At 49.9% G+C, this 13,992-nt stretch overlaps 2 protein-coding genes and 1 long non-coding RNA gene across 9 annotated transcripts; 1 reads left to right on the top strand and 2 right to left on the bottom strand.

Annotated features, from left to right (window-relative positions):
* Positions 1-4,322: 4,322 nt before the first annotated feature.
* TMEM25 (transmembrane protein 25) lies at positions 4,323-9,210 on the bottom strand. Of its 7 annotated transcripts, none has more exons than XM_037841644.1 (10): positions 9,090-9,210; positions 8,491-8,507; positions 8,234-8,389; positions 7,692-8,009; positions 6,929-7,219; positions 6,591-6,722; positions 6,266-6,296; positions 6,010-6,110; positions 5,779-5,865; positions 4,323-5,647 (listed from the first exon to the last, which is right to left on the bottom strand). In XM_037841644.1, exons 3-10 carry the CDS (start codon positions 8,301-8,303, stop codon positions 5,574-5,576), a joined length of 1,104 nt encoding a protein of 367 aa, XP_037697572.1. In that variant the 5' UTR covers positions 8,304-8,389; positions 8,491-8,507; positions 9,090-9,210; the 3' UTR covers positions 4,323-5,573. The 7 variants fall into 7 exon arrangements, with proteins under 7 accessions (XP_037697572.1, XP_037697571.1, XP_037697573.1 ...); XM_037841643.1 differs by lacking the exon at positions 9,090-9,210 and adding an exon at positions 8,775-8,893; XM_037841645.1 differs by lacking the exon at positions 9,090-9,210 and adding an exon at positions 8,678-8,786.
* On the top strand, positions 9,029-13,335 carry LOC119538580. The gene is made up of 3 exons (XR_005217587.1): positions 9,029-9,508; positions 12,083-12,237; positions 13,154-13,335. It is a non-coding gene; the product is annotated as an uncharacterized LOC119538580 (long non-coding RNA).
* Positions 9,223-12,257, bottom strand: TTC36 (tetratricopeptide repeat domain 36). The gene is made up of 3 exons (XM_037841650.1): positions 12,049-12,257; positions 10,447-10,635; positions 9,223-9,522 (listed from the first exon to the last, which is right to left on the bottom strand). The coding sequence occupies exons 1-3, from the start codon at positions 12,218-12,220 to the stop codon at positions 9,260-9,262; spliced, it is 624 nt and encodes a 207-aa protein (XP_037697578.1). The 5' UTR covers positions 12,221-12,257; the 3' UTR covers positions 9,223-9,259.
* Positions 13,336-13,992: the final 657 nt, after the last annotated feature.

The following is a 13,992-nucleotide window of genomic DNA, read 5'->3' as shown; positions in this document are numbered from 1 at the left end:
TGCTGCTGTTCTGTTATATGACAGAGGAAGTGCTGACTGAGCATAAGGCAGAGACAAAGAAGTTGGCCTAGTATTGGGCATTAAGTGAACAGTAGTTTAAGTATTCCAACTTTGTGAAATAAAATCAACCCCAGACATCCAAGGTTGGCAGTAGAGGGGGAATCATTTTTCTCCCAGAATTTAATTTTTCTAGGGGTCTCTCACCAGTTAACGCTGCCTGCCTTGTAAGCCACTGCTCTGTCTAGCTCAGACCTGTCTGGTTGTGGTGTCAGGAGGCCCAGCTATTGCAGTCATCCGAGTGAGGGATGATTGCAGCTTGGATGAGGGTAGTAATAGAGATGGACAAACATGGGATATATTTTGGAGGTTTTATAAGCCAAGCTCCAGTCAGGAATTCAGAAACCATGCTAGTTATTTCTAACAAAGGGTGTTTAATATCGGAAATTGTTTACGAATGTGTTGGAAGGGCTGAAGGAGCCAAATGGAGGAGGCTGGCAGAATTAAAAGGACAAAGGGGTGGAATTCACTGCTGGGGCTGGAGGCAGAAGAGGTGCTGCTGTGGCCAAAGAGGTGCCACACTGCAGGCCTAGGGAAGTCCACAGCCCCTTGCCCCACCCCTGCAGCAACTGCAAGCAACTCTGCTGCTTCCTTTCTTCTGCCTTCTGATTTCCTGCCAGAAATTAACAGCTGGCCAGGGAATCTGGAAAATGTAGTTTTTAGATTTCTAGCTCCAGCAGTACAAGGCAGAGTACAGAAGGGAAGGTTTGGGGGCTGAGACATAACAAATGAATAACCAACCGAGGTAGAACCAACAGAACTGGGTGAAAGATTGGATGTGGCAAGGGAAGGTTGACTCCCAGGTCATCCTTGAGCAACTGAATGGATAATGAAACCAAGTACTGATGTGGGAGAAAATTGGGGCTAGTATTGATTGGAGAGGAAAATTACATTAAAATGCTCCACCGTCAGCTTAACACTTACACAATTAACAGGCAGGAGGGAAACTGTTTTCTTACAAACTCTTAAACTATGATGCTCACATCATGCCTGATATTTGAGGAGCAGGAACATCTATGTCCCTGAGCTCAGGCCCAGGTGCTCACATTTAACTCATAGGAAAAGGAGGAAGCCACAATGTGATAAGAACCCAAATCTTACACTAGGTCTTCAGGGAATGTTCAGATTTCCTTCTTGGCTAAAGCCAAGACTCACTAAGCTTTCCTACCTAAACTAATGGTGGATGCATCATCTTGAACTCATCAGTCTGCCCTGGCACATCCCCCACAACTTTTCAGACACGGATTTCCTCACGCATTCCTCTCTAATCTTTAACCATCTGTAGATAACTCCCTTTTGGCTCCTTGCTCTGGGGCCCTAGGAAAAGTCAGTTAACTTCTATGTCTCAGTTAACCCAGCTGTAAAACAGTTAGTTATACCTCTCAGACTTGTCCTGTGGATAAAAATATATTTCATGAAAAGATTAAGTGCCACAAAATGTAAGACCTCATACATTACTAAGTAAATTTTCAACTTAGCCTCTCAGACTTTCCATTTGCTACTCTCCCCCTATCGCAAGAGCCTCATTTTCCATCATTCCCCACTGTAGACTGTGCTCCTGCAGAACCACTCTGCTTGCCATGCTCTGCACATGACTCATGAGTGCCCTCTTCTAGCTCAGCCTACATGCTGGCTCTTTGCCTTGCTTGAAGTTCCCCTCCTCTGTGATTCTTGGCTCTCAGCACTTCCAAATAAATCAAGATTGGACATGTATTTATATCTTCACTTCCTCCTGAAAATATACTAAAATGACAGTATAGGGGAGAAAAAAGCATAAACCAACAAGGACAGATGATAGGAAAGGCAATGATTGTTGACCAGATAGCAGCAAAATTCTGGAAGATGCCCAAGTGGTAACTAATTTTGCAGGGGGCAAAACCCTGAAATCAGACTCTGTTGAGGGGGCTGGGGAGCCAATAAAATGTAAGCCATTTCTGTGCAACCCTGGAAAGGACGAGGAATTGAAAGTACCAGATAGTTCTGATGTGTGTAGGATGGGGTTTAAAACAGGAGGATTGGTTGAAGGATTCTAAAGAAGCAGATCTCCAAACCCTTCCCCATCCCTGCCACCCACCTCAGCCAGGTGACTACCCCTTCCCCCAGTAGAAAATAGGAGCTTTTCAACCAGGAAGGCTCTGGACAGGGGAATACCAAGCAAATGTGTGGACAGAAGTAAGGAGCCATGTTTAAAATAGGATTCAATAAAAGAATGAGCAATGAGACCCTCAGCCCCCTTCTAGGCTCATTCTTCCAAAGCAGAATATTGGCATTTGTCCTCTTCTGGGAAACTGATCAAAGAAGAAAGACCTACAGATACTGAGTTAGGTAGGGATCAAGCAAATGTCCAGATCTCTACCTTCCAGTCTGCTTCCTGGTGTCTTATTCTTGTGTGTGCGTGAGTGTGTGTCTATAGGTAAATATGAATGTACAGTTGAAGATCACCAGCCATTTGAAGAAATGTGGAAACAAAAACCAACAGAACTAAGGAACTTGGAGAAATAAGCAAAATAAGAAAACTTGAAAAAAGCAAATTAATAATCATGGAGCAGTAGTTAGGCACATTAGAATCACCTGGAGATCCTTAACACCCCAGACTAATTAAATCAGTCTCTGGAGGTAGAATGGAGGAATCAGTATTTTTTTAAGCACCCCAGATTATTTCGATGTGCAGACAAGTTGAACCACTATCACAGAGAGGTGAGAAGTTACTTAACTGCATGAACTAAGAATGAGACTTAAAAAGGGAACATACAGAGAATAAGAGCTCTTGAAATTAAAAATATGATAGCAGAAATAAAGTGGATAAAGTTGAGAAAAATCTAACAGAAAGTAGAACAAAAAGACAAAGATGAAACAGGCTTGATTTAGGAAGCCCAACATCCCATTGAATTTCTAGAAAGAAACAAGAAAAGTGGAAAGGAAAATATAAATATCTAAAAAATAAGAATACAAGGGAATTTTCAGGAATTGAAGGACATTAATTTTTAGATTGAAAGCTCTCTGCCAACCCACCCTCAAGGTACAAAGCATAATGAATGGAAAAAGACCCATAATTAATACATCCCAACATGGATTTTCAGAACCCTAGGATAAAGAAGAAATTCTTAAAACTTCAGAGATAAGGGTCACATACAGTGAATCAGAAATCAGTATCATAGAACATTTTTTAAATTTTTGAATTATACATACAGAAAAGTACATAAAGGATATAGCCCCTGGTAATCTCTAATCTACTCTATGAATTTGCTTGTTCTAGATATTTCATATATAGGTGGAATCATACAGTATTTGTCCTTCTGTGTCTGGCTTATTTCATTCAACATAATGTTTTCAAGGTTCATGGTGTTGTAGCATGGATCAGAATGAATAGGGGGTCTGTCATCTGCATTTTCTGGGAATACAGTCTGTAATGTTAATCAAATTCTTAGTGACTCAAAGGAGCAAGGAATCCCCCATCTAAGGGACCTATTTGGAGAGCTAGGATATTAGTTTGCAAATAACATTTGGTAGGGATGGGAGATTTGCCACGAGTAAGACCTTACTTGCTAAAGTAAGACCCAGAATGCAGCTGAGAGGAGCTCATTCTCATTGCCAGAGAAGCCTGGAGGAAGGGCCTCCAGAACCCCCCAGAGGGAGCAGGCAATGAGAGTCAGACAAGCTGGTGAGTTCTGGAGCAGAGGAGGAGCTTACGTGCAAAATCAGTAAAGAGGACAGAACTATATTCCTCTCAGGAAGTGGGAGCAGCTCCAACGGAAAATCCTGAACCAGACAGTCATGAGGGAAGGACATGGGCCAGAAACCCCCAAAGCTATGCGAGTGAAGCCAATCTGTCGCTAAATAAAGTAGGACATAAATTTGTCCTCAAGAAACTCATCCCATTTCTAGCCTTTTTTTCCCTCTTATGGTCCCCTAGTAAATTTTGGGGGAAAATTACAGCTTCCTCTGAACTTTCTGCACCCCTGCTCAGGACAAAGCCATGGTCCTGAGTGAGAGAAACATCCACCAAGTGAGAATCCGATGCTGGTAAAGCCATGAGCCCCACTGGGCATTCCTGATGTGGAAGACACCAGCCTTGTCACTGGAACCAGCTAAAGAAAGAAATATTGTTAATTGCTTCTTAAAATAAAAGATTGGAAACAAATATGGTAAAATGTTAAGATTCAGTGAAGTTGGGTAATGGGTAGATAGCTGTTTGCTATTTTTTCCTACTGGGTGATTGAAAGATTTCACTTAAAAAACGTATTTGAAGTAATAAAGCAGAGACGTGAATTCACTCAGTCAAGTTTATTGAATTTACTGCGTGCTCGGCACTGTCCTAAGCAGTAGTATGAGAAAAATTACAGAACAAGATATCAAGGGAAAAATAAACTCTGCACTATATTAATTTGTAATCATATCCATTTTGCTTTTTAAACTTTTCTTAGGTCACTTTGGGGTATGTGGTTTCCCTTTTTCTCTGTGTAGCCCTAAAGCTTCCGGCACTGTCAGATTCTGTGCCCACTGTGACCGTCCTCTACAAAGCAGAGGATGGAGCAGGAGCAGTGTTTCCTGCTGATGGGGCAGCTAGGGGTGCTCAGGGCCAGGATCCCATGGAGGGTGGGAGTGGGGAAGACATGTTGGGAGGGAAATGGTCAACCCTGAGGCCTCAGGGCACTCACAGTGAATCCTAGGAAGGCCAGTGTCAGGGGAGGACACAGAGGGGACCCTGGGACCCTTACTCACCCCTTTGAGCTTAAAGTGCTTATGCTAAGAAAATGATGCACAGCTACATGCTCTCCTGGGTCTCCTCACCTCCTTTTCCTTCCCAACTTGTGCAGACACCAGGCACTGGCACCTCCAGGGGCCAGGCCAATGGGGAATTCTAGTGCTAGTAGGAAGGTGGAGGAGGTCCCAAGTCTATCTATGATGCCCAGGAGGAAGCAGGGGCAGAGAAGGGCAGGGAGGTATGCAGCAAAAGGGACTAGTTTGTGCTTGGCCAGTGCCCCTGGGCCAGGGACTGGTTCCTGTGCAAAGGGCAGTTTGGTTCTCTACAGCTAGCAGGGTCCTAAACTTTCCCTGAGGGAATAAAGCTGCATAGCACGGGAAGGAAATCAAGACATGCAGGGCCCTCCCTGTTCCTCATCCAGGCATGCCCCATGCCTACTCTACCAGGTGCTGAGGGTACTGGCCTGGGGCAGACAGCAGGCCCAAGTGAACCAGGCCATGCCACACTGAGATGCTGGGTGGCATTTGAACACACCAGGGTTATCACATGCAGGTCCCCGAGGCCAACCTAAGTTAGAGTGATGGGTGGAAGTCCAGCTGGCAGCCTTGCCAAGGATACCTGTGCCTCTGGGCGACAGGTCCCGGTGACACTCATCATGTAGATGACACAGAGGACACCCCAAACAGGAGGGCAAGCAGAAGTGGCAGTGGCATGGCCTCTTCACACTGGCAGTGAGGCCAGGGAGAGGATGCCTTGGAGAAGGAGAGAGTAACCAGGGGCCAAGAGGGCACGCCCCCATCTTGCCCTCAGCTCACAGCCAGATCTCATCGCTGCTCACGCTGGATACTCGATAGATGTAGCCTAGCATTGGGAGACGGATGAAGCCTGTGGGGTCAGAAATGCCCAGGAGTCTCAGTAATGCTCTTTCCTTGGAAATCAGGAGACCCCTTTCTGCCCGTGGGGACTCAGAGGCCTTTGGCACAAGCATAAGGGCTGGGGAGCAGAGGAGGAAGTACCTCTGCTGGTGAGGAGGCCGCCGGGCTCCGGGTCCAGAAGCTCTGGCCGGCTGCTGTTCCGAGCCATCGGCCGGTCGGCTGGTCTCCCTGTTGGGGGACAAATGGGGTGGTGCCTAGGATGAAGAGCATGCCTGATAGGGGCCTAACCCCTCCTAAGTACCAGGGGCTCATTTTTTCTCAGAAGCAGCTCTGAAGTTAGAGCAGGGACAAACAGCAAGGTGCTGGATATACCTCTGGAATCGGGGGTCAGGTCATTGAGCTGAAGGTTGGATGGGAGGGACATGTTCTCCCGCGGCAGGCGCACGTTGTTGAGTTTCAGGTTGTTGGAGTCACTACGGGGTGGACAAAGGTGGGGCTATGCCCTGGTACCAGCAGGCACAGGCTCCTGCTTCAGGGCATATTCCAGACCTACCAGAAACACCAGGTCCCCAACTGTCCCCATCCTATATCTCAGTCCTGCCCATTCCCCAGTCCTAGGGGGAGTTACCTGGAGATCAGAGATGGGCGCCGGGAAGGGCCTATGGAGAAAGAAACCATACCACTGGTTCTCAGTGCGCCCACCCACTCGGGGCTCTGCCCCTGGGCCCCTTCAGACCCAGAACCCTCAGGCAAGGTTCTCTGAAATGCCCAGCCCCATTGAGCTTGGACCAGAACCTGGGTTCCCACTGCCTGCTGCTGCCACCTGCAATGCAATGCATGATGCATGCTGTCTTACCCATGTCTGATTCCCCTCAGCCCCACTTGCTGCCCTGGCTGCTCCCTCCTCCCCATTCACTCAGCTACCCCCTGCCCCCCAGTCCCTCTGGCCTTACCTTTGTTCTTCCTCTCTTTCCTGCAGACCAGGCAGGCCACCAAGGTGCTGAACCCCACCAGGGTGCCCAGGGCAAGTCCTCCAGCCACAACGATGCCCAGCAGTGGCACTTCCACCTGGGTGGCCAGGAGCCCTGCAGGTCATCCCTTGGTTAGGTCCCAAGGGGGCAGTGTCCCCCACCCAGAGATGCCACAGTCACCACTCTGTTCTCCTTGCCCAAGGCAGCTGTGGAGAGCTCATCTACAAGACCCAAGCAGAGGCAAAAAATCCTTCTATTCCTGTACCATGTCCCCTGTGCCCACCTGAGGCTTTGATGTGCCAGGTGCTGGCAGCGCTTACCTGGGGCTGGAAGGGAGGCACTGGTGACACCCACATCGTTGGTGGCCACCACTGAGAGGTTGTGTGCCAGGCTGCGGAGCTGGAGCTGCACGGTGTGGTTGGTGAGCCACGGGTAGTTCTGGGCATCCAGCACCAGGAAGTCGGAGGTGTTGACAGTCACTGGCCCATCCTGGTCTATCCAGGTAACGTTGGCAGGTGGGTTGGCACGCACCAGGGCAAAAAGGACAACCAAGAGGCCTGGGGCCTGTGCTTCCTGGTACTTGGCTCCGACCTGAGCAATCTCCGGCTTAACTGGTGCAAAGCAGAGGCCAATGTGCTGTCAGCACAGTCCCTCTGTATTGCTTGTCCTTTCTCCCCAAACTCAGAAGGAAACTGGGGGCCTAGACCTCTCTTCAGAGTGGATGCTGGGGAGCAGGATGGCTGGGTCTGCCAGAGGCAGCATTTCACAGTCATCAAGAGCACAAACACCAGAGCCAGATTTGAATCCTGGCTCAGCTACTTACCAGCTATATGACCTTAGGCAGATTGCCTAACCTCCTTGTGCCTCAGTTTTCTCATTTGTAAAATGGGGATAACATTAGTAATTCCCTGACAGGAGTATTGTGTGGACTGAGTTAATATTTGCAAAATGCTTAGAAAGTGCCTGGCATGTGGTATGTGCTCAGTAAGTGTTTGTGAAATGCCCTGCCAGACCACTAGCCCACTGGCTGCTGGGGGTCTCTGGGCAGAGAACCTCTCTCCCTGCCCACCTCTGAGCACTCACATTGCACGTTGAGGATGACGGAGGCGCTGGCTGGCCGGCCACTGCCTGGGTCCTGCAGGGAGCAGTTGAGCTCATGCTGGGCCCGCTGGGCAGTGACAGTGAAGGTACTGGTGCCTCCGGAGAAGGCCTCCCCACCCACGCTCAGCAGTCTGGAGGTGCTGGCCTCCTGCAGCTGTCCATCCAGGTACCAGGCCAGCCGAGGGGTGCCAGGCCCCCCAGCCACCCGGCAGGTGAAGGCGTGGCGCTCATTCTCCCGAAGTGCCTTCTCAGCCCAGGTCTGACCATCAATGTCAATTTGTGGTGCCAGCTCTCCCCAACCTAGAACACAGCAGGGGGCCCCTGCGAAGGCCTGGGACTGTTTTGTGACAACCCCCCTACCCCCCAGGGGTGAGGTCCAGTTTCAGAGGGGTAGCAGGGCCTTGGGTAAGTAGGTAAGGGGAGCCTGGGGCCTGAAATGAGTACCCAGACCAGAGATGTGGGCAGAGAGAGAGGTGGCTCTGGGACCCCAGAAGAGCTTGGCCAAGGGATGAACAGGGGTGTACCTGAGCTCAGAAAGGCCAGAAGGAACAGCAGTGTGTGCGGGAGGGTAGCTGGGCCTGGAGGCTGCGCCATGGTGGCCCCTGCCTCAGGCTGCTGAGAGAAGGGGGTGGCCTTGGTGTCAGCGTGGGTGGGAGCAGGCAGGTCTAGGGGCCTCCTTCTCCAGGAGTTTAGTTCCCAGAAAAGAAGAGCCATGAGCGAAACCAAAAGCACAGGGACCAACGGTGGCCGACAGCAGAGCCCAAAGGTCAAGACCCACCCTGCGCCCACCTGGACACCCTGCAGGTACAAACGACGGACAGTCAGGGGCAAACCCACAGATACACAAAAGCAACAAGCAGCCGTGCAGCCCGCACCAGGCCCAGACACAGATACACAGACACAGACACACACAGACACACACAGACACACACAGACACACACACACACACACACACACACACACGTACACGGTGTACGCGGGCCCCGCCTCCAAAGGGTCCCCCTTTCTCCCGAGTCCGGCCTCTCTCCAGCCCCATCTCTCCTTCCGCCTCTCGCCTTACTCCCCTTGCCCAATCCTTCTGGTTGTCCAGGTGGGCTTGGGCCGAGGAGGAGGTCGGCGCGAGCAGAGGTCGCCGCAGCATCCCTGGCCCGGCCCCGCCCCCGTCATCCCGGGTGGCTCACCAGGCTCCCTCCCCGAGCGCAGCCAGGACGACTGCTCAGGTCTGACGAGCGCCGCAGTCTGCTGCAGGGGCCCGGGCTGCGCCAGGCAGCGCCAATCAATGGCCGACACACGGCCCCTCCCCCAAGTGCAGGTGGGCCGCAGCGCGCTCCCCGCAACCACCCGCGCCCCGCGCGCAGGGCCTCGCGCCCAGGACACACCTGAGTGTCCTTCCCCTTCGCGGACCGCGGGCCGGGGACTCCCGGGAGTGGGCGCAAGCGCTGGACGCACAACAGGCGAGAGTCAGTGGGAGGCCCGGGCCGCTTTATTCGTCCAGGGACAGCGCCCCACCCTCGCCCCTCCGCCCGCTGCCCCCCCGGCGCCCCCGCGCTCAGCGCCCGTTGCGGGGGCCGCGCAGCTGCCCCATCATGTCGGCCAGCATGCGGTTGCACAGCGCGGCGTAGGGGTTGAGCAGCACCAGCTGGCGCCGCGCGAACGGGCTGCCCAGCCGCGCCGCGCGCTCGAAGTCCCTGCGGGCGTCGTCGTCCCGGCCCTGCAGCCGCGCCAGGAGCCCGCGCTGCACGAAGCTCTGGCGGGCGACGCGGCCCTGGCCGCCGCTCAGAGACACCGCGCGCTCCAGGTCCTCCAGGGCGCCTGCGGGACGGGCGGGGCGGGGGTCAGCGCCGCGCGCGTGGCGGGCCGGGCTCCCGCGCTCCCCGCCCACCTGCAGCCACAGCCGCCGGGCCCCCGGGGTCACTGTGATCCGAAGTCGGAACTGTAGCTACGGGGCTTGCTTGGCCATTTACAATCGGCCTGCTGCACATCCGCGGCCATTTGATCCTAGAGCTAGGTATTGTTATTCCCGTTACTCAGATGGAGACCGGAAGAATGGGGGAGCCTTGCCCTGGGCTGCACAGCCAGTTAGTGGCAGAGCTGAGACTAAAGCTCTCCTTGTGCCTATTATTTTCCCGCCATCTAATGCGCCGAGACATGAAGATCGTGGGGAGGATTTTGACTGGCACATAGCCCGCAGTTCTTTCCATACGTAAGGCATTAAGCATCTCCCGGTGCTGGGTGGCCAAATCTGAACCTGCTATGTCTCAGTTGTGTGATAGTGGGCAAGTTACTTAACCTCTCCATACTTTGTTTCCTCATCTGTAAAATGGGGATAAAGAATAGTACATACCTCTTATGGTTGTTGTGAAGATTAGGCAAGTTACTACAATTTATGTGTACAGTGCTTAGAACAGTGCCGGGCCCACAGTAACTGCTATGAAAATAGTAGCTATCAGCAGCATGTCTTTTTGTTTTCGTATCCTCAGCACTAGCCCACTGTCACACAGTAGGCACTCAATGAATGTTTGTTAAATGAATAATGGAATGCAGCCTCTTCTGACTGTCACAATAGCTCCATAAGACTTAGCCTGCCCGAAATATAGCTCATATTTTTATAGATAAGAATACAGGCTCCAGAAGGGCTGGGTCACACCCCGCCCATGCCCTAGCCCCTCAGCTGCTTCATTCTGGTCTGTACACTTGGGGAGCCATTCTGAGAGACCCAGGGATGTCTCCCCTCACCTGTCACATCTCCCTGGATTCGCCGGGCCTGGGCACGGTTGTTGTAGGCTGAGGCCCTCTCAGGCAGCAGGCAGATGGCTTGGCCAAACCTCTCCAGGGCTGTGCTGAGGTCCCCAGCCTCTGCGGCCATCACCCCCTGCAACTCCAGCACCTTGGACTGCTCCAGCTGTTCTTGAGGGAAAACTCTGTCTGGGCCAGGGAAGGAGCCAGGAGGGGACAGCTGTGAGGTCTGGACCAAGAAGCAAGAGCCACCTCAGGCTTTGGAAACCTGGGTCCTGAGCCACAGCTGACTGGGCTGGGGTGTGGGGGAATCACAGTAGGAGTTAGTGTTGGGGACAGAGGGAGCTGAGGTCACAAAGGCTGGCAGCTAGCACTGCCTATGTGCCAAGAGAATGTAGCCCAGGCTCCTTAGCCTGTGTTCCTGGCACTCTTTCCTTCCACTCTGCAGCCTTATTCCTCACTTCTGTGTTCTAGTTGGAAACATCTCATTGCCCAAACATACACATGTGCCTTCCCACCACTAAAGCCCCTGCACCCCCTCTGCCCTGCCCTTTCTCTGCTTGGCTCCTTCCAACCCCTTCTCAAGTCCCAACTCCCACCAGATGACAGCATACACCTAGCACTGGCATTGTCCCTCAGACACTTAGGCCACCACTGCGTAGTCTGTACATATGATTTGGGCTGCCAATTGTCAGTGAGCTCTTACACCTTAAGGACAGGGGGTTTGTACTACACGTCACTCTATCCCCAGCAGCTACTGTGGTAACATATGGTAGGGACTCAATAAATATTTATTGATAAATCTAAACTTTTAAAGAAGGGCCAGAAAGGGCATTATTTAGTTTTATGTTTCCACAATTCAGTGAGATGGATATTAGTGTCCCTGTTCCATAGATTGGGTAACCCAGAAGTTGCAGAGCTTGGATTTGAATCCAGGTCTTTCTGGCTCCTTAGCTTATCCTTATTTTGCTCTATGGCACTGCCCCTCTGCAAAGGCCACCATGACATATCAAAGTCGTGAAAACCACTCCTGATGTGTCCCTCAGCTTTTCAGGATGAAGTCTCAGTAAGTCCCAATGGTGACTTGGGCTTCATCTCTCTAGAAGCAAAAGACATAAAAAATTCCTCCATTCGGGACTGTGGGAAAGTTAGCTCTGCTTGGCTTATAATAGTGCCTTAACAAATGCTAGTTCTGTTTGTTGGAAGCCACTGAGCTGAGCCACCCCTGCCCTGTTTCTGTCTTCCATTCCTGTGGGGCAATATTCTCTGTTATGACAAAGATGTTGAGAGTTTAACATCCCCACCTCCCCCAACACACCCACAAAGGTAACCTTGGATCATGGGATGAATTTGCCATGAGGTAAGTTCAGAGTTGTAAGGGTTGAAGGACTGAGAGACAAGCCCTGACTCTCTTCTCAGCAGTGACTCTGGTCAAACCCCCATCTGTGCACTAGCCATCACCCAGCCTCTCTGATTTCCATCTCAATCATAATCCAAGGGTCGTGGACCCAGGGGCCTTCTAAGACCACCTCCCTCTGCCACCCTGGGGAGGCCTATGAGCCAACCTATGTTGAACTCTGCACTCCAAGGTCAAATGCTCACCTTCTACTTCCTCCTCCACTGCCTCCTCTCCCAGGTCCAACCCAGCAACGTCTCCAAATGGGGTATCAGGGTTGAAGATGGCCTGCAACACGGCCTGATCATTTGGAGTTCCCATGGTGCTCAACTCCAAAATCCGAGAGAAGAGGCAGGAAGAAGGGATGGGGACTGACATCCACAGCTGACAGAGAAGTAAGTTCTGTTTGAGGACTATCCCCCACAAAGAGGAGTGTTTTGGCTATAGTACAAGCTCAACCCCTTCTGCCTGGGGTTAGTGACCCTGGTCTGGAGAATATTTACAAATATTTCTCAACTGTAACTCATTCCAGTCCTAGGAGAAATACAGAGTAAACAAAAGTCCAATTTTGGCCTTAAGGTAGAGTGGAATAAAGAGAAGGCACTCACTCTCCTGCTTCTCACTGCAATGCTTTCATTTTATTATAATCACAGATTGGGTGAATATAATAAATATTCACCTCCTTTAACTATTGGAGGTCAAACAGTGGCTCCTTAGTAATTTCTTAGCCACTACCTGACCTCTGATAGTGAGAGGGAGGAGATATAGGAGGTAAAGGAACTATTCCTGTGTCCTCTTGAGCCCTTCCTCACATCCAAAATTAATTAGGTCCTGAATATAGATTACTGATGGATACAGGGAAAATATGGTTAAGAGAGCCAGTGTGGAGTGGGGCCTAAAGGAAGAATGTGGAGTATGATTTAGTGGTTCCACTTTAAAATAAAGGACTGCAGAAGGTACTTGGTAATTGGGTCATAAGCTGTCCCCCTCCCCCAAGTCTCTCCCTTAGCCATGGCCAAAAGAAAGCTCAACCATCTGCAGCAATAAACTTGACATGTTTATTAATTAAACTATCACTTAAATAAAAAAAAGTGCATAGAAAATAAACATGTTTAAAAACTCCTTTTTTTTTTTTTACAACTATGTACACTTTTTACTTTTACATTCAGTCTTTCGTAGAGAGCTTTCAGCATTATTATTTTTTGAACTATTAATGTATTTTCCTTCATCCCTGTCACAGGGAATTAACACTGATGGACTTTAGACACATATTCCTTATTTTTTTTTTCTTTTTTCTTTTTCTCTAACCAGAAGCTTGGAAGAACACAAGGAAAAAAAAAAAAACAAAAGATCTGTTATACATGATAAAGTTGTCAAGAAATGTCTTATTTCTAGAAAAGAAGCTTGTCATCTGTTGAGCTCTTGAAACAATTATTCAACTACCTGTATTTACTAAAGAGACTGTTAAAAGTTCAATAAAAGAAACACCACAAGTCTATTTTCTTGGTTGAAGGACAGAACTAGAGTACCTCGGAGCAAGATACCAGGAAAGCACAGAACACAATTTTCCCCTAAACGCAGGTGGTAACCCCAACATTCATAACCAAAAATAGAGAAACAAGGAGTACAGGTACTGACTGGCAACATTCATGAGCAGAAAAAATCCAGGTGACACCATTTCTGCGTTTCTGTCTGATCCCAGGAACGGATGGTCTGGCCACCCCTTTGTGGTTTGGGTCATCCGCAGGAATCAGAGGAAAGCCAGATTGACATTTTCCTGACTCTACTAGCAACTGCAACACAATCCTTATCTATAGTGTTAAGAGAATTAAAAGCCATGGACTGAACTAGGCTTTGTTACATGGTGCATTACTATATTAGTTCCTATATATATCATATTTATATTTATTTGAAAACCAAAACAAACAAAAGAAGTTGCAAGTTTTCAGAGTGTGAGACTTGACTGGTATTCATGATTCGGCACAAAACCATCTGCTCGATAACCTTGTATTGCTTTCAAATAAAGGAAATGAAATAAAATTACACCCAGCCCTTTGCAATGACCCGCTTTTCCTTTAACAAAACAAAACAAGATAAAACAAAACTTGATTTCTAGTAAAGAAAACCCCAAATCAAACTTAAAAGTTAAC

This window comes from Choloepus didactylus, chromosome 6, assembly GCF_015220235.1.
Source record: "Choloepus didactylus isolate mChoDid1 chromosome 6, mChoDid1.pri, whole genome shotgun sequence".
In the NCBI taxonomy this organism is placed as follows: Eukaryota; Metazoa; Chordata; class Mammalia; order Pilosa; family Megalonychidae; genus Choloepus; species Choloepus didactylus.
The sequence above is the reverse complement of the archived record's forward strand: the minus strand, read 5'-3'. Positions and strand labels throughout refer to the sequence as shown.